Source organism: Canis lupus, chromosome 8 (genome assembly GCF_048164855.1).
Source record: "Canis lupus baileyi chromosome 8, mCanLup2.hap1, whole genome shotgun sequence".
Lineage (NCBI taxonomy): Eukaryota > Metazoa > Chordata > Mammalia > Carnivora > Canidae > Canis > Canis lupus.
The window spans coordinates 52101933-52128064 of NC_132845.1; the positions used below are offsets into that span (position 1 = coordinate 52101933).

The window sequence follows — 26132 nt, forward strand, 5'->3', positions numbered from 1 at the left end:
TCAGGTGACTGCTTTCAGTGGCGACGGGGCAGGGCTGGGAGTGCAAGCTGGCCTCATGTACGAGGCTGCAGCCTCTGTGCTGGTGTCTGCTAGATACTTCAGTCCTCCACCATATGCTTCTCATCCTCCAGGAGGCCAGCCTCATTCCTTTTATAGCCCGGTGGTTTCAGAGCAGCATTCCAAGAGGGCAAAGGCAGAAGTGTGAGGCCAGGGCTCTGGAACCCCCAACAACATCCTCTCCACCAGGATTCATGGATCAAAGCAATTTACAAAGCCAGCAACTCACAAAGCAACTCATAAGTAGGTGAGAAATATACTCCCTCTAGAAGTAGAAAAGTCACATTGCAAAGGGGCATGGACCTAGGAGGCATGATTAATTAGGTGCTTGTTAGCATAATAATCTATCACATCTATCTGTGCAATAATTTCAAATATATATATATCATACATGCTATATATGATACTATGTATATGTATATACTATATATATGTATAGTGGCTGTTTATACTATAGCATAAAGGATAAATACAATGAAAACCATTCATGACATTAGTAATACTTATTTAGTTCTTTCATTTTATTTTTATTTCTTTAATTCTTTTAAAGCTTAGGTAGAACTCACCAAAAGATATGAGTAGTCACTTGCTCGCACATGTACATAGAATCCCCATGATTATGACAGCTTCAAAAAGCAGACTGAATCACACATAATGCATCGTATACTGTAAGTGATGTCGCCCACGGTGACAGGATTTTTCTGAAATGCTGAGAAACTCTTAGGTTCTGAATAGAACAGTTTTCTCTCTGTATAGATTAGTTGCTTTCCAAAAATAAAAATATATTGAAATAATGTTTTTTTAAAAAACCTGCCACCTTTGAATGTTAAATGGAGTTAGGTTCTAGACTCAGATGATTATAAATCAGTTTTTTAACCAAGTAGATATCCAGTGGGATATTTGAAAATATTTAGGATGCAGAACAATTTTTTATTGTGCAGGACCGTCCTGCCCATTGCAGGGCATAGACTATCTCTGGTTCGGAAGTCTAAAATGGATCTGCAGGACTATGTTCCTTCTGGAGCCACCTTCCTTCCTTGCCTGGAGGCCATCTTCTGTCTTCAAAGACAGCAACAATATCACTTGGACCCCTGCTTCCATCATCATATCTCCTCCTTCTGCCTCCCCTGTGATTACATTGTCCACCCCCCCCCCCCATAACCTCCCGATGGCTTTTTATTTTGATCACATTTGCAAGGTTCTTTTGCCATGTAAGATAACATATCCACAGGATCTGGGGATTAGGATATGGACATTTTTGAGGGGCCATTTTTCAGCCACACCCAGCATATTAACACTGTTTTGTTCCTTTTTTTTTTTTAAGGTTTATTTATTTATTTGAGAGAGGGAGAGAGAGAGAATGCACATGTGTGCATGAATGGGGAAAGGGGCAGAGGGAGAGAATCTTCAAGCAGACTCCAAGCAGACTCTAGAGCCCAACATGGGGCTAGATCTCACTACCCATGAGATCATGATCTGAGCAGAAACCAAGAGTCAGACACTCAACCAACTGAGCCACTCAGGTGTCCCAACACTGTTTTTCTTAAGAGGAAAACATCCAAAGAACTTCAGAGCCAGGAAGACACTGAAAGAGGTCTGGAATAACAAGGGGACACCAGGTAGTGGTGGGAACTATGACCATCAAGGAAGCTCATGCATTACAGGGGCAGCTGCTATGCTCCTTATTTCCTGTGGCTAGTCACCATGCTGGAACATGGGATCAGTATGACCACATCTGAGTTTCCAATAAAGCCCCCAATCCAGATTTTACCATGAGTTTCCAATAAAGAGTTTCACATCTCCTGAGTTTCCAATAAAGCCCCCAATCCAGATTTTACCATGAACCATCCTAACTTTTACCTGTTGACAATTTTTAAAAAGATAAAATACAGCATGCCAAACAGAATATCATTAAAACATTTTTTAAGAGCAAGGTGTTAAAATCCGGTAGAGCTGAGTTAAAATCTCAGATGAGCTCCTTACATGAATGACCTCATGTCACTGAGCCCCTGTTTTCTCATACATGGAAGAGGAACAATAATCCCTACCTCATTGGCTCATTCTGAGCATTAGGGTAGATCATGGGATTATAGCTTAGCACTGCACCTGGCACATAGCATGTGCTCAATAAATAGCTTGCTATAATTCTTTTTCTTAGGCCCTATTTTAAGCACATGCAGGATGACAACAGTGAATACCACAGTGGCCCTGATCTCAGGCCCCAAAACTGTTAATTTTCTGCTCCAGGCACTTTCCAACTCCTATTGATCTCTGCCTTTAGTTGCCTTGAACTTTATCCACAAATATGTCCTACGTACTTGCAACATATATAAATTGTTAGTAAGCAAGTATTAAGACTACAAAGAATTATTATTATCAATACGAAAAAAGAGAATAACACAACAGAACCATGAGGTAGAAAAATAGACAAAGGATATGATCAGGAAGTTGACAAAAGGGGAGACCCAGAGAGCCGAATCAAAAGATACTCAATGCCTCAGATCAGCAAAACATGTAAAAGTTTGGCAATATGAAGAATGGATGAAGCTGTGGAAAAGAATGAGCATGTTCTAATATACTACCCTCCTGGGGACAAATTTGGCGAAACCTAGTAAAATTGAAAATATATATATATTCTATGACCTAAAACTTTCTAAATCCATACTATGGCTGGAAAAACTCTCAGTCTTTGCATACAAGGAGCTCTCAAGGACATTAAATGCAACATTGGTTGAAATATAAAGAAATGGAGATGATCTTAAAGTCCATTAAAAGGAAGTAGTATAAATAAAACTTTTTTAAAAAAGCTTTATTGAAGTATAATTTATATACCATAAAATCCACTCATTTTATTCAAGTGAGTATGGAAATTTTACCCAATTTACTAAAATCCACTCATTTTACCCTTGTTTATACATGGGTGAATGGATAAACAAAATGTGGTATATCCACACAATGGAATATTATTCAGTCTTTAAAAGGAAGGAACTCTTGTCACATGCAACCACATGGATATACCTTGTGGACATTATCCTAGTGCAGTAAGCCAGTCATACACACACACACACACACACACACACACACACAGCTATTGAAATACAAAGTATGATTTATATGTATGATTCCACTTACATGAGGTACCTAGTGTGGCCAAATTCATAGAGACAGAAAGAGGCAGGGTTGTTGGCAGGGCCTACAGGGAGGAAGGAATGGGGATTTTTTTTTTAAGATTTTATTTATTCATGAGAGACACAGAGAGAGGCAGAGACATACGCAGAGGAAGGAGCAGGCTCCATGCAGGGAGCCTGATGAGGGACTTGATCCCAGGACCACGGGATCACGCCCTGAGCCAAAGGCAGATGCTTAACAGCTGAGCCACCCAGGCATCCCAGAAGTGGGGAGTTTTATTTAATGGGTAGAGTTTCAGTTTTGCAATATGAGAGGAATTCTGGAGATGGGCTATAAAGCAATCTGAATGTGTTTAACACTACTGAACTATACACTAAAAAATTGTTAGGATGGTAAATATTATGTATATTTTACCACAATTTAAAAAAATATTTTTAAAAAATCCACTCATTCTAACTGGAGCAAATTCACTGAGTTGTGCAGCCACAACCACAATCTAATTTTAGAACATTTCCATGACCACCCCCCCCAATCTCTAATAACTATATCTGGTCACTCCTCATTTCTACCCCTACTCCCAGGCAATAGCTAATCTACTTTTTATCTCCACAGATTTATCTTTTCTGGACATTTCATGTAACTGGAATGACATAGTATATGGTCTTTTGCATCTGACTTATTCACATAGTACAGTGTGAGGTTCATCTGTGCTGTAGCATATAACAGTACTTCATTTTTACTGCTGAATAATATTCAGTGGTATGAATATACCACATGTTGTGGGTTGTTTTACTTTTTGGCTATTATGAATAATGCTGCTATGGACATTTGCAAATTAGTTTTGTATGGACATGTGTTTTCATTTCTCTTGGGTAGATTTTGAGTAGAGGAAACTGGATTTTTGTCTGATCTTGTTATGTTTGATTGAATATCACAGCATTGAAGTGGGTCCAGACAGAAGATCCCAATTTCACATTTTGGAAGTTAGTACCTAAATATGAAATATGGCACCAAGTTAAAGGCTATTTTTTTTAAAAGATTTTATTTGTCTATTCATGAGAGACACAGAGAGAGAGGCAGAGACACAGACAGAGGGAGAAGCAGGCTCCCTGCCTGATATAGGACTTGATCCCAGGACCTGGAGCCAAAGGCAGATCCCAGGACATTGAGCCACCCAGGTGCCCTGTTAAGAGCTATTTCTTGATCATCTACCATTGCCAGATAGTTGCATCCTGAGTGATTAATCAGTAGTGATTGATGACTATCACTTATAGACTACTTCCTATATGCCAGGTATTATTTCACATTGTGGTCTGGTTTAGTCATTAGTCATCATAGCAACCCTTGGAATAGGAGGTTTTATTGTTCCCATTTTTTGGATCAGAAAACGGAGGCTCAAGGAGTACTCACATTCACAAGAGTACCAAGAGGAGGAGCCAGGGTTTGGGTCCAGGAATCTGACTTCACAGCACTCTGTCTTACTGTCGTATTGCCCCCTAAACTGAGCTTTCAGTCACTTGTGGTCACACACATGGTCCAGAAGCAGATGATGCTCCTGATGGTCAGTAGTAGCCTAACTACATCACAACATGTCATTCACCTTATTTCATCTTGTAATGCAGACATTTTATCATCTCGCATCATCACCAGAAGAAGAAGGGTGAGTACAGGACAATAAGATATTCTAAGACAGAGAGAGAAAGGAGACCATGTCCACATGACTTTTATGACAGGATATTGTTATAATTATTATTTTCTTACCATGCCTAATTTGTAAATTAAATTTATCATAGGCATGTATATATAGGAAAAACATAGTACATAAAGAGTTTGGTACTATCTGCAGTTTCATGCATCCACCGGGGTCTTGGAACCTATCCTCTGTGGATAGGGGGGACTGCTGTATGTCACCAAGGCTGCAAATACTTCCCTCTGAGGCTCTTGGAATTGCTGTCAGATCCAGTTTGTAAACCATGCAAGAAAATCTTATTATAAAAAAAAAGAAAAGAAAAGAAAAGAAAATCTTATTATAACTTTATAGTCATGCTTCTTTTCTTCTTTTTAACAATGGCAGCATTGATCACTTCATTCCCAAACTTGGCTAGAAGTTGCTTTTGTTTCTAAAAATCAAAGTCATCCTCAAAAGACAAGGCTTTAAAAAGAAAGTCAACAGGCTCTGACCTGAGGGTGACCCCCTGGTTGTCTTACAAAATAAAGGGCAGTGGCTTTGTGACAGTATTTTCCTTTTCTGCTCTGAAGCTTTGTCCTCTTGCTTTCAGGGGCATGGCTTTGTGCCAGGTGGCTCTAGTAGCAGTCTTGATGGGCTGCTAAATAGGGTGAACATTACCATTTGGCCGTAAATTGCATTTCAGTTTTTATACATAGTATCAATTAACTTTTGCTACAAAACAAAGTGTCTCAAAAGTTAGTGGCTTAAAACAACAATTTATTTAGTTCACTCTCTTGCAAGGCAACAATTTGGGTTGGGCTCAGCTGGGAGGTTCTTCTGGCCTTGGCTGGGCTTATTCATGTGTCTGTGGGTAGCTACCAGGCAGGCTGGGTACCGGCTGGCCTAGGATGGCCTTAGCTGGGATGGATCATCTCTGCTTGACTTGGACTCCCAGGTTCCATTAGATGAACCCTGGATTGTTCACCTGGAAGGTGGGCAGGGGTATAAGGATTCGAGTAGAAGTTCTCAAGGCCCCTTGAGCCTGAGGCTTGGAACTGGCCCATTGCTACTTTCATGGCATTATATTGGCCAAAGCAGATCACAAGTCACAAGCTCAGATTCAAGGAGTAAGGAAATAGATTCCACCTCTTGATGAGAAGAACTGTAAAGCTACATTGCAAAGGATGTGGATCCAGGGAAGGGTGCAGAATAGCGGCCCTTTTTGCAATTTACCTCATATGCTGTATTAGAAATAATATGGACCTGGCAGCAGGTGACAGGTTTGACTTCTGGATCTAGCCTAGTGACTTCAGGGAAGTTACTTGTCTGCAACTCTCTCCTCTCCTCATTTGTAAACCACAGGTGGGATTATTGAGAGGGTTAACTGAGGTAATGTGTGAGAGTGCAAACTCTGGAGTCCAACTGGTTTCAAATTCTTACTCTTCTATCTATGAGTAAGTGACTTTGGGCAAGATATTTAAACTTTCTGTGTCCTAATCTGTAAAATGGGAATAGTAGTAGTAGTAGTAGTAGTAGTAGGAAGAAGAAGAAGAAGGAGAAGGAGAAGGAGAAGGAGAAGAAGTAGTAGCTGTTGTGAGGATAAATAAGTAAAATTTACTTATTTTTAAGATTTTATTTATTTATTCATGAGAGACACAGAGAAAGAGAGAGGCAGAGACACAGGCAGAGGGAGAAGCAGGCTCTATGCAGGGAGCTTGATGTGGGACTCGATACTGAGACTCCAGGATTATGCCCTGGGCCGAAGGCAGGCACTGAACCGCTGAGCCACCCAGGGATCCCATGTTAAGTAAAATTTAAAAGAGTGCCTGGCACAGAGAAAGCACTGAGTACACGTTAACTGTTGTGAACACAATTAACATATGCCTGGAAAGTAGCAAGTCTACAAGAGGAACGTTACTCCCTATGGTCCCTACTGGGTAACCAGTTGTTGCTTGAATAAATGGAAGGTGGCATCCTTGTTACTAATTTGTGTATTACAGATGGCCAAGGATGGACTTTCCTCATCATTCTAAAAATACTAGTGCCTTCTAAACATAATATGTATTTGTAAAAATCTAAACATAACTCATGGAAATAATATGGTGAGCTCAGAATCTGAGAATGAACTATGAAGAGCCCTCCAAGGCTGAAGAAGCTGCTGGAATCACAGCCACAGTGACCAAAAAAAAGTGAGAAAGGAAGACTGCAAGTATCCCAGATTTCTCTTGAGACTTCATGTCTAGAGGATTAGAAGCCATTTAAAAAAAAAGAAAAAAACCACACAAATGAAAATAATTGATTTTTTTTTAAAGAATCTATCTTAAAATAAGTCATTGACCACCCCCTTGGTTGTTTAGAAAGCTGCAGTATCTCCTGCTACTTTTGAGGAACAAGAAAACCCAAGTCCTAAACTAATTCCAGATCCAAAAGATGTTTCAACTGTTAATCCCTTAGAATAATAAAAGGGCTATCCAGGAAATAGTTGTAAACAGAGCTTTCCTGAAATCACATTTCTGTGTCAGACATCAAGTACTATGGATTTTTCCATGCTTCTACATGAAAGATCATCTATCAAAGATTGATAATGTTCTAAAGTAGAGGTCTGCAATCTGTGGCCTATGGGGCCAGCTGCCTGTTTTTGTAAATGAAGTTTTATTGGAACACAGCCTCATCCATTCGTTTACATATTGTCTATGACCACTTTTGCACTAAAAGCACACTTTTATACTTTTTCACTAGAGCCAAATTGAGTAGTTGTGACACAAGTCTAATGTTTATGTCTGGCACTTTAAGAAGCAGTTTGCCAACCTTTGTTCTGAAAACCTGGAACTACCCAGATTTTTGTGGTAGTAGCTGCTGTGCTTCTGTGAGAGGCCATGTAAGGGAAGCCTCATTAATAAGCGTAGAACTTGGAACTATGCTCATCTGAATTTAGGGCCCAGTTCTACCTCTTTAGATATGTGGCTTTGGACCTTGCTAACATTGGGACCTCACAATTTTAACCTACCTATGCCTCAGTTTCCTCCTCCATAAAATGGAAGTCATAATAATAGTAATTATTAGTAGTAGTAAAAGAGAGTTTATTGGAATTAAATAAGGCATTTAAAGTGTTTGCCTCAAAAAAAAAAGTGACCAGCACAGCTACAGTAAAAAGTAGCAATAAAATAAAAACAAAATTAAATTGGAGAAAGGTTCCTTCAGCCTGGAATGGAAAACTAAAGAGGAAGGCAGTAGATAAGGAAGAGGTGGGTTGAGACTGGCCCTGTGGGTAAAGACTGGTGGGAAATTAGTCTCAAGACATACGGATTTTCTGAAAGAACCCAGTGATGAAGGGTAGGGTAGGCGTGCTGGGGTCACACAGGTGGGCTTGAAGCTCCCGCTCCAACTTTTGCTAACTCTGGGCCCCTAGAAAGATTCCTTAAACTGTGAGTCTCAGTTTTCTTTTCTGCTAAATGGGGAGGATGATAATCATACTATCCACCTCACCAGGGCTTTTAAGATGATTGGGTAAGATGCCGAGTGTATGGCACTTAGCACAGGGTGAGTGTTCAGTAAGGGGTAGCCATTGTCATCTGGGACTGTGCTTGAAAGAAGGATTCAGGAAGAGAAGCAGCTGGCAGCAAGTGAGAAAACAGGGATCCAAATTAACAGTGAAAAAAAAAAAGAATGAATCCAGCTTTAGGCAAGAATAGTGAGATGGATCGTCAGAGCCTCTGCCAGAAACTTCCTTCTGCACAGGCCTTGACCAATTTATCCATCTTCTCTGAGCAGAGGGCAGGCCTTGAAGGGAGTTCTCCAGACCTGTTGGTCTCTTAGAGTCATGTCTATGATGCTAGGTTGCAAATAATTTCCATACTAAGACAGTAGTTTCCATGGGAGTAGAGTTTTTATGAAGACTTGCTTGTTTTTTGTTGAATCTTTGTTGACATTGACCTTCCTGGTCTTCTATTTATAGTTATAGCTGCCTTCCCTGGGACCCCTGGGCTGCCCATAGTCTATGTGATTCGGAAGGGGGAAGAGGTTTTAAGGCAGGAAATCAACTGTGCAATTGTTAAGATAGAACTTCAGCATTTTTCTCAGACTGAAGGTTGATTAAAAGGGGACAATGCTATTCCTGTTTTGTCATGAATTGAGTTGTATTCTGCTGGAGCAAATTAAGTTTCAGACACATAAATGTCATCACAAAGATTAGACATTACAGTTGGCTCAGTGTTCTTGGAGATCCTCTGACATCTAGACATGCCTTTGGATTAGCTTAATTGAAACATGAGAGATCAGAATTTAATGAGAACTTAATTGGACTGATAGATTGAATGGAGCTGGCTTAGTGGCTGTGTTGTAAACTTCACTTGGAAATTCTCTCCAGTGCATCTCTGGAAATATATTGGGCATTCAGAGTAAGGTTAATAATTTTTGCTATAAACAGTTTTTGATAAAGTGTTGATATTGTTAGCAGTAAAAAGTATTATGAACTCAAAAGAGTTTGTTTTAGCTGGATGTGTTGAGTATGCAGAACTAACCAGTCCCGTATCTGCTAGTTAACTCTGGGGGCCAGTCCCTCAAAGTGACAGAAAACTCCATTCAAACTCACTTCAGTGAAAAAGATTTGTTTGTTTGTTTAAGTATATGCTTTCCTGTGGGGAGATCTTCCACAGCTTGATCTGAGGGCCAAGATGATGTTTTCATGACTTGGTGACCTCTCCATCTCTAGATTCTGTTTCTCTGGCTTGGCTCGACCATCAAACATTCCCCACCTTGTGACACCAGCCTATGTCTCCTAGGTTCAAGTGTACCTAAGAAAGAGAAAATCTCTTTCAGAGTTTCTAACTGAACTGATTCAGGTCAATTACCACTTTGGAGTCAATCCTTGCAACTAGGGGAACTTAGTGGACAGTGGGCTGTTGGGCAAAGGAAGGTTCCCTAACCCAATGCACATGGCTTTAGAGTTGGGGAAGGGTGGATCTCCAAAAGGAGCTCAGGGTGCTGTTACCACAAGAAGGCAGAAGGAATGTTGGGCCACTATCTGGGCTAGGACTCATTATGCTGCAAACAGCAGGAAACTGGCTTAAATAATGAAGGGGATTCATTGGTTCAGAAAACTAGATGGTTCTGAGGTACAGAAGGAAGATTTCAGGATTGGTTTGATTCAGGAGCTCAGTGATGTAATTGAGGACTTGGTTCTCTTCTGCATCTCTGATTGGCCTCTTGCAGAGTTGGTTTTTACCTCAGTCTAGCTTCCCTCAGAGTGGCAAAACAACTACTGCCACTGGCCTCAGCTTTGCCCCCACCTACTACAGCAACCAGGAGAGAATGGTCAAGCTTATTTAGAAAAGCAAAGGAAATGACTTCCCAGAAGCCCCAGCACATCTCCTCTCATATCTTATCAGTCTGAAATTGATTGTGCACCCATTCTTCATTCAGCGAATCCCTTTGGTCAGGATAAATGTGGACCAGATTAGTTTAGGTCTCAGTGATAGGTGGGGTGGGATTATGTGGACTGCCTTATCGGGGTTCACACCTGGAGCTGGAGAGGAGGTTAATCCTCTATACTCATCACAGCTACTACCCAGCTGGGGATCGGCTGCTGGACATTGAATTAATAACCACAGTGGGACCATGGCTTACTCATTTCTTTATCTCTAGTGTTCAACACAGTCTTGGCACATAGTAGGTCCTCAGTAAATGTTTACTGAACAGGGCCAAACTGGAAGAGGGTATCTTGCATAATTTGGAAAGAAATCAGGAGTTTTTTGCATGAGTAAAATGATGCCTAAAAATAAAGCTTATCTCAGCTTTAAATATGGATTAAATGCAGAGTCTGGATAGAGGCGATAAGACTTCCCACCTCTTTTCCTATCCTATCCCATGTAGCGTAAAATGTTCCCTTTCGCTTTGGTTGCTCATCAAATTCCATTACAATGAAGAGTATTGTAAACAAAAGTTAGTATCAGGAAACTATTTCTAACTCCTGATAAGTCATTTGATGATCTCATGCTCTAAAATCTGCCACTATGAATAATTCAGTAAAACAAAATCTCCTAGTTCTTCTTGGAGTCCTTGCCATCTAATGGTCATTTATTGTAGTTTTTTTATTTGTTATTTTTTGAGTAAAACACCCAAATATGTTTTTAAAAATGCAAGGGCTCTGGTCAGTGAAGGAGAAACTCTATTTTCTGGCCTTAACTAATAAGGGAATTAGAAATAGCATCAGCTTTTGTTTGAAAACATTTTCTAAGGAGTGGAAAAAATAGATTTTCACAGGAAAGGTGTGGTACAATTATTTTAGCATTGCTCCTTTTAATTAAGAACACTTTTAGAAATGACCACGTGGTCCACGCTGAAAGTCTTGGTCAATATTTTGTGTTATGAGTACATATGTTTAAGTTCTTTTGAAAAGTATTATTTTTCTTTTTTTGTTATTTATTTATTTTTTAAAGATTTTTATTTATTTATTCATGAGAGACACAGAGAGAGAGAGAGAGGCAGAGACACAGGCAGAGGGAGAAGCAGGCTCTGCAGGGAGCCCGACATGGGGCTGGATCCCCGGTCTCCAGGATCACGCCCTGGACCGAAGAAAGCGCTGAGCCACCTTGGCTGCCCGAAAAGTATTATTTTTCTAATGAAATTCTAATGCAATGGGGAAAAACTGGACTTCTGTTTGAAGTTTGCTGTGATAAGTATTTTGGCCTCTGATTATAGTCCAAGTATGTACGTATTTCTAGCATGATTTATTTATCATTTTTTCATGTCTATGGGGTCTCCAGCATGTGGAAATTTAGTGTAGAGAATACCTATGTGGGAAAGGAGGCTATGATATTCTAAATGCGTGCCATACCTGTCCCTGCCTTGTCCATGTCCCCATCACCCTGGCTGCAAGTGATAGAGCCAGGAATAAGTGTCACACCCTGTGGGCAGCCACTCTAGGATGCCAAGTGTCTGTGAAATGATACAATTGCTCTGCCCCAAAGGGATGACCTCTCCTGAGTAGTATCTTACCAACCCAATCAGAATCTTCATTCTGGGGAGTAGCAATGCCAAAGAGCTGAGTCCCACATAGATCAAGAACGAGAAATGTTGTTGAGTCACAAAGCTCCCCAAGGACGAGGCTACTGTGATTAGCCAGACTTGTGCCCTGAACAGCTCTGGACGCTGGTCACTTCTCCCTGAGACTTATCTCCAGTCAGAGGAATTCCCATTTTCCTTTCACTCCTTCTACCTTTATAGAATCCCCCACCCCCGTGCCAGATAGAATATATTAGTGTTCAAAAATATTTGCATGCTCTCCCTAACGGAGAGACCATGTGACTGCTTTGGTCAAAGCAATGTATGGATGTGACATATGTCATTTCCAAACACACAGTCTAAGAGTCAAAGCATGGTTCACCATATTCTTTTCACTTGCCATGACAACTAGTGATATTTCAGAGAGAGGCTATTCTGTCAGGCTGAGTCCCAGAGTAAAAACAGCGGTGGAGCAGAGAGCTATAGTTGATTGAAACGTTCATGTAACACGAGCGAGAAATAAACCTTTGATGATACAAGCTTCTCAGATTCGAGAGTTGTTTGTTGCAGCAAAAATCTATCCTAAACTGATTTGTAAAAAAAAAACCCAGTCACCAAGGTAACCTGAGCATATTTCTATCCCTTGCAGACCCAGTCTCAAGGAACACAATGCCATAGCAAGCCACACTTCAATTCACTAACCTCACAGCATGTGCTTTTGACCTTTTTGGGGTGGAATTACATTCCTCACCTGATGCAGACTCTGTGCCTTTCCAACACTAGTAGCTTCTGTCCCAGTCTCTGCACCTCCAGTCTGCCTCCTGTACATGTACCCAACACGAACATTGGGACAAAACACTCTCTGAACTGATCTCCAATTTCTGCCTTTTCTTCCTTTGGGGTTCCAGTCTTTTATGATGATGTTCTCCACCACCCCCTCCTCGAATTTTATTACAAAATTTATCCAGCATATAGAACAATTGAAAGAACTTCAAGGGAACACCCACATTTTTACCATGATTCTACAATTACTATTTTGCTTTATTTGCTTGTTTGGATATCTGTCCACTGATCCATCTGTCCATCCCTCTATCCAGCTACCTTGTTTTTTTGGATGCATTTTAAAGTAAGCTGCGGACTCATAATGACATGATGATGTCCTTTCCCTTGACATTTAGTCTTTTTCCTTTTAATTCTGGATTTTTTAAAAAGATTTTATTTATTTATTCATGAGAGACACACAGAGAAAGGCAGAGACACAGGCAGAGGGAGAAGCAGGCTCCATGCAGGGAGACCAATGTGGGACTCGATCCCGGGTCTCCAGGATCACGCCCTGGGCTGAAGGCGGTGCTAAACCGCTGAGTCACCCGGGCTGCCCTAATTCTGGATTTTTAAAAATTGCTTTTTAACCTTATCTGAGATTGTCTTAACTGTTTCCTTTGCTTGCCCAAACTTGCACATATTCACCCTTTAACAATGTGAACTCCGTGTGTTTATCCACATTACATAAACCCTGGGTGCCCACAGTTTCTTAATCTCACTCCTTAATTTTTCTCTCAATTACTTCCTCTCTTATCTCTTCACTCACCACAACTTTTCATTTGCTTTCTCTTCTCTCTTTCAGCTCCCCGGCAGATAATTTTTAAACTAAACAACAGCTGAACAATATCCCCACTGTTCCATGTGTCTGAGTATGCACGGCACGTCCACACTTGCCCAGAACAGAAGGAAAACACAATTTCTTCCATTTTATTTGTTTGCATCAAAAGTGATTAAATCTGTCTGCATGACCTTCATACATCAGAACATTTGGCTATTTTAGAAGTCTATTTAATAGAGTAAGTCAAGCTGCATTCCCTTGGTAGAAGGAATCTTTACCACCAAAGGGTGCAGTAAATGCCAAGGAACAAAGCATCTTTTGTGGGACAGGGGAGAGAGACACTGCTATCTTACAATTACTGAATTGTTTAAATTATTATATCGCAGTTCATGCTAGATACATATTTGCATTGTTGTACAAGAGTTTTCTTATTTTGGTTAAAGATGGCTTTTTGAAGGGATACCCTACTCTTGCAAAGCAGACTTAGAAACCCCTGTTCCATGGTCTAGTATATTTAATTTTATTACCCTGGCTAGCAGTGTTTCAATTTTTTAAGAAAAGGCCATCATCAAGGAGGTAAAAGACTGTAAACAATCTCCAGTAACTCAGGCACCACCATATTTTATTTACTAACAGCTATAGTAAAGCTTTCAGTAAAAAATCCTAAATAGCACTTTCCTTTTGGGGGAGAATCAATTTCACAACAATCTTTCAACCTTATCTAAGACTATAAAGCTGAGTTGGCTATTTTGAAGTGAAGGGGGGAAAAAAGAAGTAGGAAAACTTTCATGATAAAATATTATGAGAAGAAAATGAAGAGAAATTGTCCAGAATTATATCAGCAACTCCCACTTTTAAATGTCAGAATTCTTGTGAGTTCTTTCTTGCTTTGATATTTGAGAGTCGAATGGTGAATTCATTCATTCATTTATTCACCACCCATTGATCACCTCCATGCAAAGCACTCAATTAAGCAATGAAAATATAAAGAAAAGAGACATATGCCCTGTTCTCAGAAAGTTGATAGTTCAATGGCGGAGGTAGACATGTGGGCCAGCAGTTATAATTATGTCTGAGATGCTATGACAGAGGGACATGGGGAACTGGGGAAGGTAGAGAGCCTGCTCTAGACTGAAGAGGGTGAGAATACTCAGAAAGGCTTCCTGGAGGCACCTAGAAGGACAAATGGGGGTTAGCTGACTGGAGAAGAAGGAAATAGGAGTTACAACTCTTCCTGTCATAAGCAATAAACAATACAGTGAAAACTGGCTTAATCAAAAAAAGAATATATTGGCTCATATCCCTCAGGACATGAGCCATGGGATTTGGGCTTCTAGAATAGCTGGATCCAGGGTCTAGTACAATGTCATTAGCAATTGCCATTGGTGGTCTAGCTAGCAGTATCTCCCTTCTTCCTTGCTAATAGAACCCCAAACATTTTTTGTTTGGAGTTGCTATGTCCTTCAGAAGTGGCTGGGCTTAACTAATTATATTTGTAGTGATCCTATTTCCAAATACAGTCACATTCTGAAGTACTGGGAGTTAGGACATCAACATATGAATTTGAGTCTGGGAGGACACAGTTCAATCCACAACACCCTGCCTTTCTCTCCTCCCTGTCTCAGATCTCCTGCTGGTACCTCTCACTGGCTGGACCCACCTAGTGAGTAAGGGAGCCTGGTTGAAGTGAACCGTAAAATCATCCTCCTGAGGCACAGAGCACAGTGGAGAGGGTAGATCTAGAGAGAAAAAGAGAAAGTTTCCAGCAGACTCTGGAAATCCCCCTTCATTCTTGGGAAGGTTCTTCTTACATGGTAACCATCACCTCCAGATTTACTTGGTTCTTATCTCTGCTATCTTAAAGGGAGATGTGGCAACCTTCTATCTCCTGGTTTCTGTAACAATTCTCTTTTTATTTAATTTAAATTTAATTAATTAATATATAATGTATTTTTGGTTTCAGAGGTAGAGTTCAGTGATTCATCAGTCTTATATAACACCCAGTGCTCATCACGTCACGTGCCGTCCTTAATACCCATCACCCAGTTACCCCATCTCCCCACCCCCTCCTCTCTAGCAACCCTCAGTTTGTTTCTTATAGTTGAGAGTTTCTTATGGTTTGTATCCCTCTCTGATTTTGTCTTGTTTTATTTTTTCCTCTCTTCTCCTATGATCCTCTGTTTTGTTTCTTAAATTCTACATATAAGTGAGATCATATAATTGTCTTTCTCTGATTGACTTATTTTGCTTAGCACAATATCCTCTAGTTCCATCCATGTCGTTGCAAATGGCAAGATTTCTTTTTTTGGTGGCTGAGTAATATTCCATTATATATATATTATATAATTATAAATTATTATATATAATGATATATTATATATAATAAATTATTATATATAATTTATGTCCATTTATCCATTCATCTGTTGATGGATATCTGGGCTCTTTCTATAGCTTGGCTATTGTGGACATTGCTGCTATAAACATTGGGGTGCAGATACCCCTTTGGATCACTACATTTGTATCTTTGGGGCAAATGCCCAGTAGTACCATTGCTGGGTCATAGAGTAGCTCTATTTTCAACTTTTTGAGGAACCTCCATACTGTTTTCCAGAGTGGCTTCACCAGTTTGCATTCCCCCAGTATACAAGGGTTCCCTTTTCTCCCCATCCTCACCAACATCTGTTGTTTCCTGACTTAATTTTTGTAATTCTAACTGATGTGAAGTGGTATCTCATTGTGTTTTTTTATTTGTATTTCCCTGATGCCGAGTGATCTTGGGCATTTTTCCTTGTGCCTATTGGCCATTTGTATGTCTTCTTTGGAGAAATGTCTTTTCATGTCTTCCAGATTGGATTATTCTTTGAATGTTGAGTTTGATAAGTTCTCTGTAGATTTTGGATATTAGCCCTTTATCTGATATAACATTTGCAAATATCTTCTCCCATTCTTTTGGTTGTCTTTTGGTTTTGTTGGCTGTTTCCTTTGCTGTGCAAAAGCTTTTTATCTTGATGAAGTCTCAATAGTTAATTTTTGCCTTTGTTTCTCTTGCCTTTGGAGACATGTCTAGGAAGAAGTTTGCTGTGGCTGAGGTCATAGAGGTTGCTGCCTGTATTTTCCTCTAGGATTTTGATGGATTCCTATCTCACATTTAGGTCTTTCATCCATTTTGAATCTATTTTTGTGTATGGTATGAGGAAATGGTCCAGTTCCATTATTCTACATGTGGCTGCCCAATTTTCCCAACACCATTGGTTGAAGAGACTGTCTTTTTTTTCCATTGGATATTCTTTAATGCTTTGTCAAAGATTAGTTGACCATAGAGTTGAGGGTCCATTTCTGGATTCTCTGTTCAGTTCCCTTGATCTATGTGTCTGTTTTTGTGCCAATACCACACTGTCTTGATCATTACAGTTCTGTAATAGAGCTTGAAGTCCAGAATTGTGATGCCACCAATTTTAGTTTTCTTTTTTCAATATTCTTTTAGCTATTTGGGGTGTTTTCTGGTTCCATACAAATTTTAGAATTATTTGTTCCAACTGTATGAAATAACTTGATGGTATTTTGATAGGGATTGCACTGAATGCATAGAATGTTCTAGGTAGTACAGTTCTCTTAAAGGAGTTGACTGATTCCATTTAGGTTACAAGAGACTTTCAGTGGATTCAGGAGGCAGGATATCTAGTGGCCCACCCCATGCCTTCTTAGCATGCCTTCTCTCCCAGTACTCTAGAAGGTTTTTTCCTTGTGGTTTACTGGCTATCTATCTATCTATCTATCTCTTAGGGACTGCATTCACTGGCATGTAATGAAAACTCAAGAACAGTGGTAATAAACCAAAAGACATTTATTTCCTCTTACATATCAAGATATTCAAAGTAGGTCAGACCCAAGCTGGCATAGAGATTAAGGAAGTCATCATTGACCCAGGCTCCTTCTAACCTACCCTTAGTATGTGGCTTTTAGCCTCATCGTTGAAAGGTGCTATTCCACGTCCAGTCACACATCTGTATTCTAGATTGAAAGAAGCAGAAGGAAGCTTCAAGGAAGGAGGGGCAGCAGAAATTGAGAAAGCAGAACTTTTTCAGAAATCCATAGGACCTGTTCATTTCTATCTCATAGGGCAGAACTGTGTCATGACTGTTCCTTGCTATAAATAAATAAAATCTTTAAAACAACAACAACAAAAAAAAAGATGACTAAAGAAATGTCTTCAGAATTCTTTTTTTTTTTTTAAGATTTTATTTATATTCATGAGAGACACAGAGAGAGAGAGGCAGAGACACAGACAGAGGGAAAAGCAGGCTCCATGCAGGGAGCCTGATGTAGGACTTGATCCCAGGACTACAGGATCACGCCCTGGGCTGAAGGCAGGCACTAAACCGCTGAGCCACCCAGGCGTCCCTGTCTTCAGAATTCTTTGCATCACCCCGATTTACTGTTTGTTGATACACTTATAAACCTCATAAAAGACTCATGCATATTTCATCTAACACAAAAAAAATCAATTAACCTCTCTTCCTTTGTCCTACTCAGACATGTGGACAAAGAGAATAATTTAATTCTCTCTTCTCTCTTTTCTCTTTAGAGAAAAAGAACCAAATTCATTGCCTGTAATTTTCTGACCGAGTGGTTATACAAGTAAGTTTTGCATGTCTTTGAATATTCAATGACCCTAAGGATTCAATAGTGTTAATTTGCAAGCAGAATAGCAACAATTGACTTGAATTTTTGCTTACTGTTTTTTTTATCAATCAAACATATGGCATCGTTTCCAGTCAAAATCCAAAGAGGATAGGGGAGTCTTTCACAGAATTCTTCTCCATTCCATTTGTGGAGCAGTGGCTGAAGCATCAGTAAGTACCAACACAAGGCCTCTAATAATTTATTCCTATTTTAAGATTGTGTTAATGATGGTTTTCTCCAATCCAGCTAACTCATGTAATCCACCCAGGTCTCCAGGTCAGTTATATTTGTGGCTCTTGTCTCTAGTTATTTTCAGTATAGGCTAAGAACATCCCATCCATGTAGTGATTATTCAAGAAGAACTTCAGAAATAAAGCAGAAAACTTAAAAGAATTCTTATCCTAAGTAATTGATCTCTCCGTTCTTTCTACCTCCCTCTCTTTTTCCCTTCCTCCCTCCCTGCCCCATCTCAAGGTTATTATGTCTCAAGAAATATGAATAAACTTTTCTAAATATTAATTTTTAGTTGTATGCATCAATTCTACATTTTAGGGCTCCTGGGTGGCTCAGTGGTTGAGTATCTGCCTTCGGCTCAGGTGATGATCCTGGTGTCCTAGGATGGAGTCCCACATTGGGCTCTCCGCAGGAAGCCTGCTTCTCCTTCTGCCTGTGTCTCTGCTTTTCTCTTTGTGTCTCTCATGAATGAATAAAGATTTTTTAAAAATTCTACATTTTAAATATTTACCAACTGAACAGCCAGGCACCCCTTTACCAGCTTTTTAAAAATCTGAGACCAGCTACACATTGAAAGAAGAATATTAGAAAACCTTGTTTTCTTATTTAGCTTCTAGACCTGTGCCTAATTTTGCCCACTGTGAAAATGGAAAGCCCGTAATGTACTGAGTAAAAATGATTACTAAGTGGAAAATTTGCATGTTTTTCTACGACAAGGTTTTTTTCAGTATCATTCTCCACGTTGTTGCTTTGCTTTGAAAATGAAACATTTTCCCACTTTTAATAACCAATAAAAAAGAATCTTAAGGATAGGAGAACTTCTCTAAAAAAGAATCTGCTCAAAAACCTAGTCATTTATTGTATAAATATCTTAATTTAAAATAGTTATTAACTTCCCTGGCAGCTCATATAAATATACTAAGTGATGAAAGTGATCATTTCACTTTAACTCCACAAGAACCGAAACACAAGAGCTCTCACTTTAATGGGCATTTGCATTCTTTATTTCCATAATCTTCCAAAGAGATGCCAAGAAGCATGATAAAACTTTAAATTATATTAATCTAATTTGGTGCAATACATAGTTCTTAAACACCTGACCACATGCAATGTACAGAGCCTGGTGTTGTGGAGTAAATAGAGATGAATAAAATATGGCTCTGGCTCTGGGGGTAAGAGAGACATATTTACAGCTAACTAAAGTTTCTGTGGTGGGTGTTGTAATACAGGTTCAGCACTAAAGGGAAATGGGGAAGCACAAGACCATTCACAGACCCTCCCAGTTGGGACAGTGGCTAAGCTGGTTGGTACTCAGATTTGGTTTTGAGAGGCAAAGATTCAGGTGCTATATCCTTCTCAAAGGTATTTTTGATCAGAAGAGTCAGAGAGACAAGTAAGAACGAGGGCATGACCTGGGAAATAATATCTAATTCAGGTTTCTTGAACCTCAGCACTATTGACATTTAGCACCAGATAATTATCTGACGTGGGGTTGGCCTGTGCATTGTGGAATGTTCAGCAAATTCTCTGGCCTCCACCCACCAGATGCCAATAGCACCTCCCTAAAGCCATACCATCAAGAATATCTCCAGACACTAGCAAATGTCAGGGGAGTGAGGGCCTGAGCAGGGCAAGGAGACAACAAAGTAGCCTCTGGTTGAGAACCTCTGACCTAATCCAGTGGTTTCCTACCCTGGCTGCACTTGAAAGTCATCTGAGGAGCTTTTGTTGCCTGGCCTCACACAAGACTGATTAAATGAGCCCTATTAATTCAGGGTATAGCCCAGGAATTGTTGTTTTTTTTAAAAAATAGTTTCCTGGGTGATTCTAGTATACAGCCAGAGTTGAGACCTCTCCCCTACAGCAGAAGAAGTTCTGTGTCTAAATAAATAGTATAATCATATTATTCTAGTAAAAAATAGTATACTTAAGGTAATAAATAGTATAATTTAGTCATCCCTCTGCTAAGCACTTTTACACAGGTTGTCTTATTTAATCTTAATGACAACACTAAGATCTAGATGCTAAAGCTGAAAGGATCTGGGAAGTTGCAAATAAAGTGAGGTAGGTCTTAGGCAAATATGGTGATTGTTGGCAGCATAATAAATGGGCATTTTGAAGAAGGCTTAAAGGCACACATTGGAGGTAGGTGAATTTTGAGGGAAGACTGTCAATGTTTTTTAAAGGAAGCAAAATATAAGCTAACATTTCAGGCAGCTTTGGGTTGGGGTTAAGAGCATAAGCTCCGTGGACAGACAAACCAGCATTCAGATCTCTATTCTACTACTTACTAGTTGCATGACCCTGGGTGTTTTACTTTCTATTACTCTGTAAAAAATTACTCCAGCACTTAGTGGCTTGAAACAATCAATACTTCCTATATCATCATTTCTGTGGATCAGGAATTCAGGGGCAGCTCAGCTGGGTAATTCTGGTTCAAGGTCTATCATTGGCCATGGTCAAGATATCGCAGGGCCTGTAGTGCTCTGAAGGTACGACTGAGCAGAGAGGGAGCGACTTTCAGGTTGGCTTAGCCACAGGGTGATTGTCAAAGGCCTCTGTTTTTCTCCACATGGGCTGTTTGAGTGTCCTCCCAATGCGGCAATTGGTCTCTCTTAGGATGAGAAACTAGAGACCAAGAAGGAAGCTGCAGATTAAAAAGAATAATAATAAAAAGGAAGCTGCAGGGCTTTTTGTGACCCAATCTGGGAAGCCAAACACCTGCACTTTGACCATATTTAGTTAGGTTTTTTTTTTTAGTTAGTTTTTTTTTTTTAAGATTTTATTTATTCATGAGAGACACACAGAGAGAGGCAGAGACATAGGAAGAGGGAGGAGAAGCAGGCTCCCTCCAGAGAGCCCAATGCAGGACTTGATCCTAGGACTCCGGGATCACACTCTGAGCCAAAGGCAGTCGCTTAATCGCTGAGCCACCCAGGCGTCCCTCATATTTAGTTAGTTAATTAGAAGTGAGTCTCTAAGTACAGCTCAAGTGCCACATTCAATGGGAGTGTGATGAGGCTTCACCTTTTGAAGGGAAGAATATCAAATCATGTGCAGACATATTTTAAAAGCGCCATAGCAGGTCACTCTGTAAGCCTCCATATCCTCATCAGTAAAATGTTTAGATAAGTAAAATTAGAAAGACGCAGTGAAATGATTCACTTACAAATGAAATCACAACAGGCCCAGCCTATAGTAACATGTGGCTCACTGGTGGCTGCAGTTGCCATCAAAGGACACTGTGGACTTAGAAAGAGAGATACAACAGAAAAGGGTACTCAAGACCAAAGGCAAAGGTGGGAGAAGGCAGGACTTGGTCCAAGCACAGGAAATCAGCACAGCTGGCTCCTAGAGCATGTCAAGATACAGGGATGGGATAGAAGATAAGGCTGAAAGGGAGTTAGGGAGTAGATTTTGTTTCTTCAGCAAAACCATGAAGTTTGGGCATTATTCCATAAGTGAAAGAGAGAGTATTAAAAGATTTTGGAGCAGAGGTGTGTAATGTGAGCAGGCTGTTTTGGCAAGATAACTCTCAGGAGTGCAGGGGTTATGTAAGATTGGGGAAAGCCTGGTTACAGCCTTCAGATCTTGAACTGGGGCAGCAAGAATAGAAAAGGAGGTAGTTGGGGTGGGTAGAGGGGATGGATGTCACAAGATGAGTTTGGCAGTGGAGAAGAGATGTGCCTGAAAAGATGAGAATTTGCTGGGCAAAGGGGAGGCCCAGGATAGAAGCAAAGAGACCTAGCCAGGAAAACAGGCTCAAGGGTAAAGATAAGGATTTCTATCTTAAGCACATTGAGATTGAGGTGCCTCTAGGACATCCATATTGCAAACATTGGCCTGAAGCTCAGAAGTGGGGGCTAGAGAGAAATGTTGATTTTGGAATCAAGGTTCCCATGACAGATGTACGGATGGAGCCAAGAGCCAAGATGGACCACAGCTAAACTTTGGAGTACCCCAGAATTGGTTCCAGAGACTCAATGAAGGAGGCACTTACTCTAAGTCATGTGGTTGGCAGTGGTGATCATGGCTTGTTTTCTAGTTGTTGCAAAGCAAGTAATTGTTTCTGCTTAGATTTTATGTATGTATGTTTGTTTATTTTTTAAAGATTTTACTTATTTATTCATGAGAGTATGCACAGAGAGAGAGAGAGAGAGAGAGAGAGAGAGAGAGAGAGGCAGAGACATAGACAGAGGGAGAAGCAGGCTCCATGCAGGGAACTCAATGTGGGATCGGTCCCGGGACTCCAGGATCGCGCCCTGGGCCGAAGGCAGGTGCTACACCACTGAGCCACCCACGGATCCCTTTTATGTTGATTTAAATGACCAGCAGAAAGAGAGAGTAGGGGTATATTAGTTTTCTATTGCTGCTATAACAAATTACTACAAACTTGGTGGCTTTAACCATTGCAAAGTTATCATCTTACAGTTCTGGAAGTCAGAAGACTGACACAGGTCTCCCAGGGCTAAAAACAAGTTGTGGACTGGCTGCATTCTTTTCCAGAGGCTCTAGGGGAGAACCCATTTCCTTGCCTTTTGCAGCTTCTCAAGGCTTCCTGTATTGGCTGGTGGTGTCTTCCTCCATCTTCAAAGCCAGCAGCATTGCATATTTCTGATCCTGTCTCATTAGTCACATTTCTCTCTCTCTCTTTTGCCTCCCTCTTCAACTGTTAAGGACTCCTATGATTGCATTGGCTCACCCAGCTAATTCAGAATATTTTTCCCATCTCAAGGTCTTTAATCACATCAGCAAAGTCCTTTTTGCCATTGTAAGGTACCATAAGGTTCTAGGAAGTATGATGTGGACATGTTTAGGTGCCATTGTTCTGCCTACCTCAAAGTGTAACAGAGAATATGGGAAAATTGGAAGTACCTCACTCAGGGATCATCTACATTTTCTTGGGGATCACTGACATTTTTGAAATGGTATTATGGGTTTTACAAAAGTGACACATGCTTAGAGAAAAAATAAAAGCAAATAGAAAAGTAAAAAGGATAAGGTACAAATCACCCATGAGCCCGTCTCCCAGATATAACCATTGTTGACATTTTAGTGAACTTCCTTTCAGAGATATCTCTATGCATGTATACACATATATTAGATAGAAGAAGATATATGACTTCCTCTGAGGCCAGAGCTACAAGTGAAAGAAAATTTGAGTTGGAAGGGGAGAAGTTGAGCAAGTTCATGGTGGGTCCTGTCATTCTGGTTGTTCATGTAGGTGTGAAGGCATCTGCTAAGAGGGAGGCCCAGGTTCTGGAGGCTTGTGGGGGGCATGGAAGAGGGGGCGGTGGTGCAGCAGCTGCCATTGTGAATTTGATAGGGAATCAACTAGGGATAAATAGGGATGGCCCAGCTGATGGCCTGAATTTGTGGTGCATATAAACAGCCTGCTTATGTGATTATCACCAGCAACCCTCTGCAACCCTAGAAAGGGGGTGGAGAAAACAGATGGTTGGGTAAAATCAGGGTTGAAGACTAGCAAAGATAATATAGTGAAAGGTCTAGACTGGGCCTAGGGGATCTTAAATAAAGGGAAAGCATGATTATCTTTTCTATGAATAATATCTTAGGTTTTTCTCCAAAAGTACCATATTTTAAAAATTCTGTTAATGATTTATCAACCAATTTTCAGAAAGAGAACGAAACACCACATTATGTATTTACTTTGGAAGTAAGAAATGACCAAACTTGGAGACACTAAAATGGGAACGGTAGGGGTCCATATGGCTTTTGAAATTTCAATAGGTATATCTTATTTGGATCATGATTCAAAGAAAGAAAAATTAGGAGGCAACTGGAAATTTGACTGCTTAATATATAGTTGATGATATAAAGAATTATTGTGCTTTTATTTAAGGTATGATAATCATTTCATAGTCATGATAAAAAAGTTACTACCTTTTAGAGAAACATGCTAAAATATTTATGAATGAAATATGAAATGATATGATGTCTGTAGACAGGGTTGGTGGGAACGACGCTGAATAACTGATGTGCAGAACAGTATAATTGAAGCTGGCATGGTGACATGGGTTCATTTTTGTTTTCTGCCTACTTTTTTATATCTTTGCAATTTTCCATAATAAAAAATTAAAAGGAAAAGAAACAATGAGATTTTTCAAAGCTCATCGTGACCCCTCGATTAAATGGTGGATGTGCCGTGGGCAAGGAAGTATCTATTGACTGGCAGTCAACCGGGCAAGGGGGGGCACTGTGGGCTATTCTTCTCCACCGGAGATGCTTGGAGTGACAGGCAATGGGGGAGACTGAGTTTTCATGTGATTGTGCTGAAAAACTTATGGAAGGAAAATGGTCCCTGGGCAAAGAGAGAGTAGCAGGTGTGGGCCCAAGTCAGAAGCCTTATGGTGGCTGGAGAGGCCTTGGTCACCCTTCCTGAGACCTGGTTCTGAATGTGCATGGCACCAACAGTTCCCTTACTTTGACCTTATTCTCCTTTCACACCCTCCTCTGATGCCAAACCCACTTCTCCCCAGCACCAAAGAGGAGGAAGGTTAACACAATCCGAGTCTTGGGCTTCCCTAAGAACATGGCTCCAGTAATACTTTTTCCTTTAATAAATACTTTTTCTGTAGAGTGGAGTAAATCTTTTAGGCTTTGCAGGCTTCATATGGTCTCTGTTACAATGACTTCAACTCCACCATTGTAGCATGAATACAGTCATAGACAGTACATGAATAAATGGATGGCTGGATTCCAGTACAACTTTATTTATACAAATAGGTGATGGGCCATATTTGGTCCATGGGCTATAGTTTGCTGAGCCCTGTTCTAGATACCAGTTCTCAAATCCTAGCCTTGTATAAGGACTGAAAACAATATAAATAAGTGTGAGTAAGTGGGAAAGATGGGAGGATAGGGAGGTTACGATCTGAACAGGAATTTGGAAAATTGAGATATGACAGTCTCCAGGGACAACCCATTCTAAGATGTGGCCATTCTATTAAGTGACTGATGCAAGGGAAGATGCCGGTCATGGAATCATGTGGACTGGAGGTCATGGTGTTGAAGGTGTCATCAGTAAGAATAATGAAGTAACTGAGAAGACTAGTGGGGGATGGATTGGAGAAGATGACAGCAGGTCAAATCCTGGATCTACCAAGGGCGGTGTAAGAATGTGAAGTGGCAGTGGAAGTGTAGACGTTAAGTACTTGGGCTCCGGAATCACATCTCCACCTTCCAGACCAAGTTTCACCATTTCCAGCTGTGTGAATTTTGGCAAAGATAACTTAACCTCTCTGAGCCTCAGTTTTTCCATCGATAAAATGGTCTTTCATCTAAACATATCTACTTCCTTACCTAAGAGGAATTCTGGTGCCAACTATGAAAGGGATACCATTTTTCCAATACTGATACATATACGAACAGCTATGTTCCAACTATTTAAAGGGAGTTATTTATTTGTTCATTTATTTAGCTAATATGTATTGAATGCTGAAATGTGCTCTAAAATTACAGAGCAGACATATTCATAAGCTGGTTGGGTACTTACCCTATGCCATGGAAATATGACACAGACAAATGTGGCATATGTGGCACAGACAAATGTGACAAATGTCTTCCTGGACAGTTTTTGTGTATAGTTGGATTGCAGTATGCATGTACTTAATGTAAGTTAATTCAGTGGTATGCTTTTGGGGGAAAGAAAGAGGAAGTTGTCCTCAGTGTTATGTGCCCCTCATAACATAACTACTTCCTTCTGTTTGTTCATCTGTATGTCTGTCTACCTAC

General features: G+C 40.2%; 1 protein-coding gene across 6 annotated transcripts in view; it reads left to right on the plus strand.

The window, feature by feature from the left end:
* Positions 1-26132, plus strand: part of IQCK (IQ motif containing K) — a 132107-nt gene that overhangs the window by 19285 nt on the left and 86690 nt on the right. For 5 of the 6 annotated variants that reach the window (XR_012035542.1, XR_012035541.1, XM_072835982.1 and 2 more), the window contains exons 5-6: positions 18046-18098; positions 18236-18313. Coding sequence is in view for 3 of the 6 variants with exons in the window: in XM_072835982.1 (XP_072692083.1) it covers positions 18046-18098; positions 18236-18313 (131 nt within the window). In the remaining 3 variants the exon portion in view is untranslated. The remainder of the gene's footprint in view (positions 1-18045; positions 18099-18235; positions 18314-26132) is intronic. The other variant, XR_012035543.1, reaches the window with a different exon arrangement.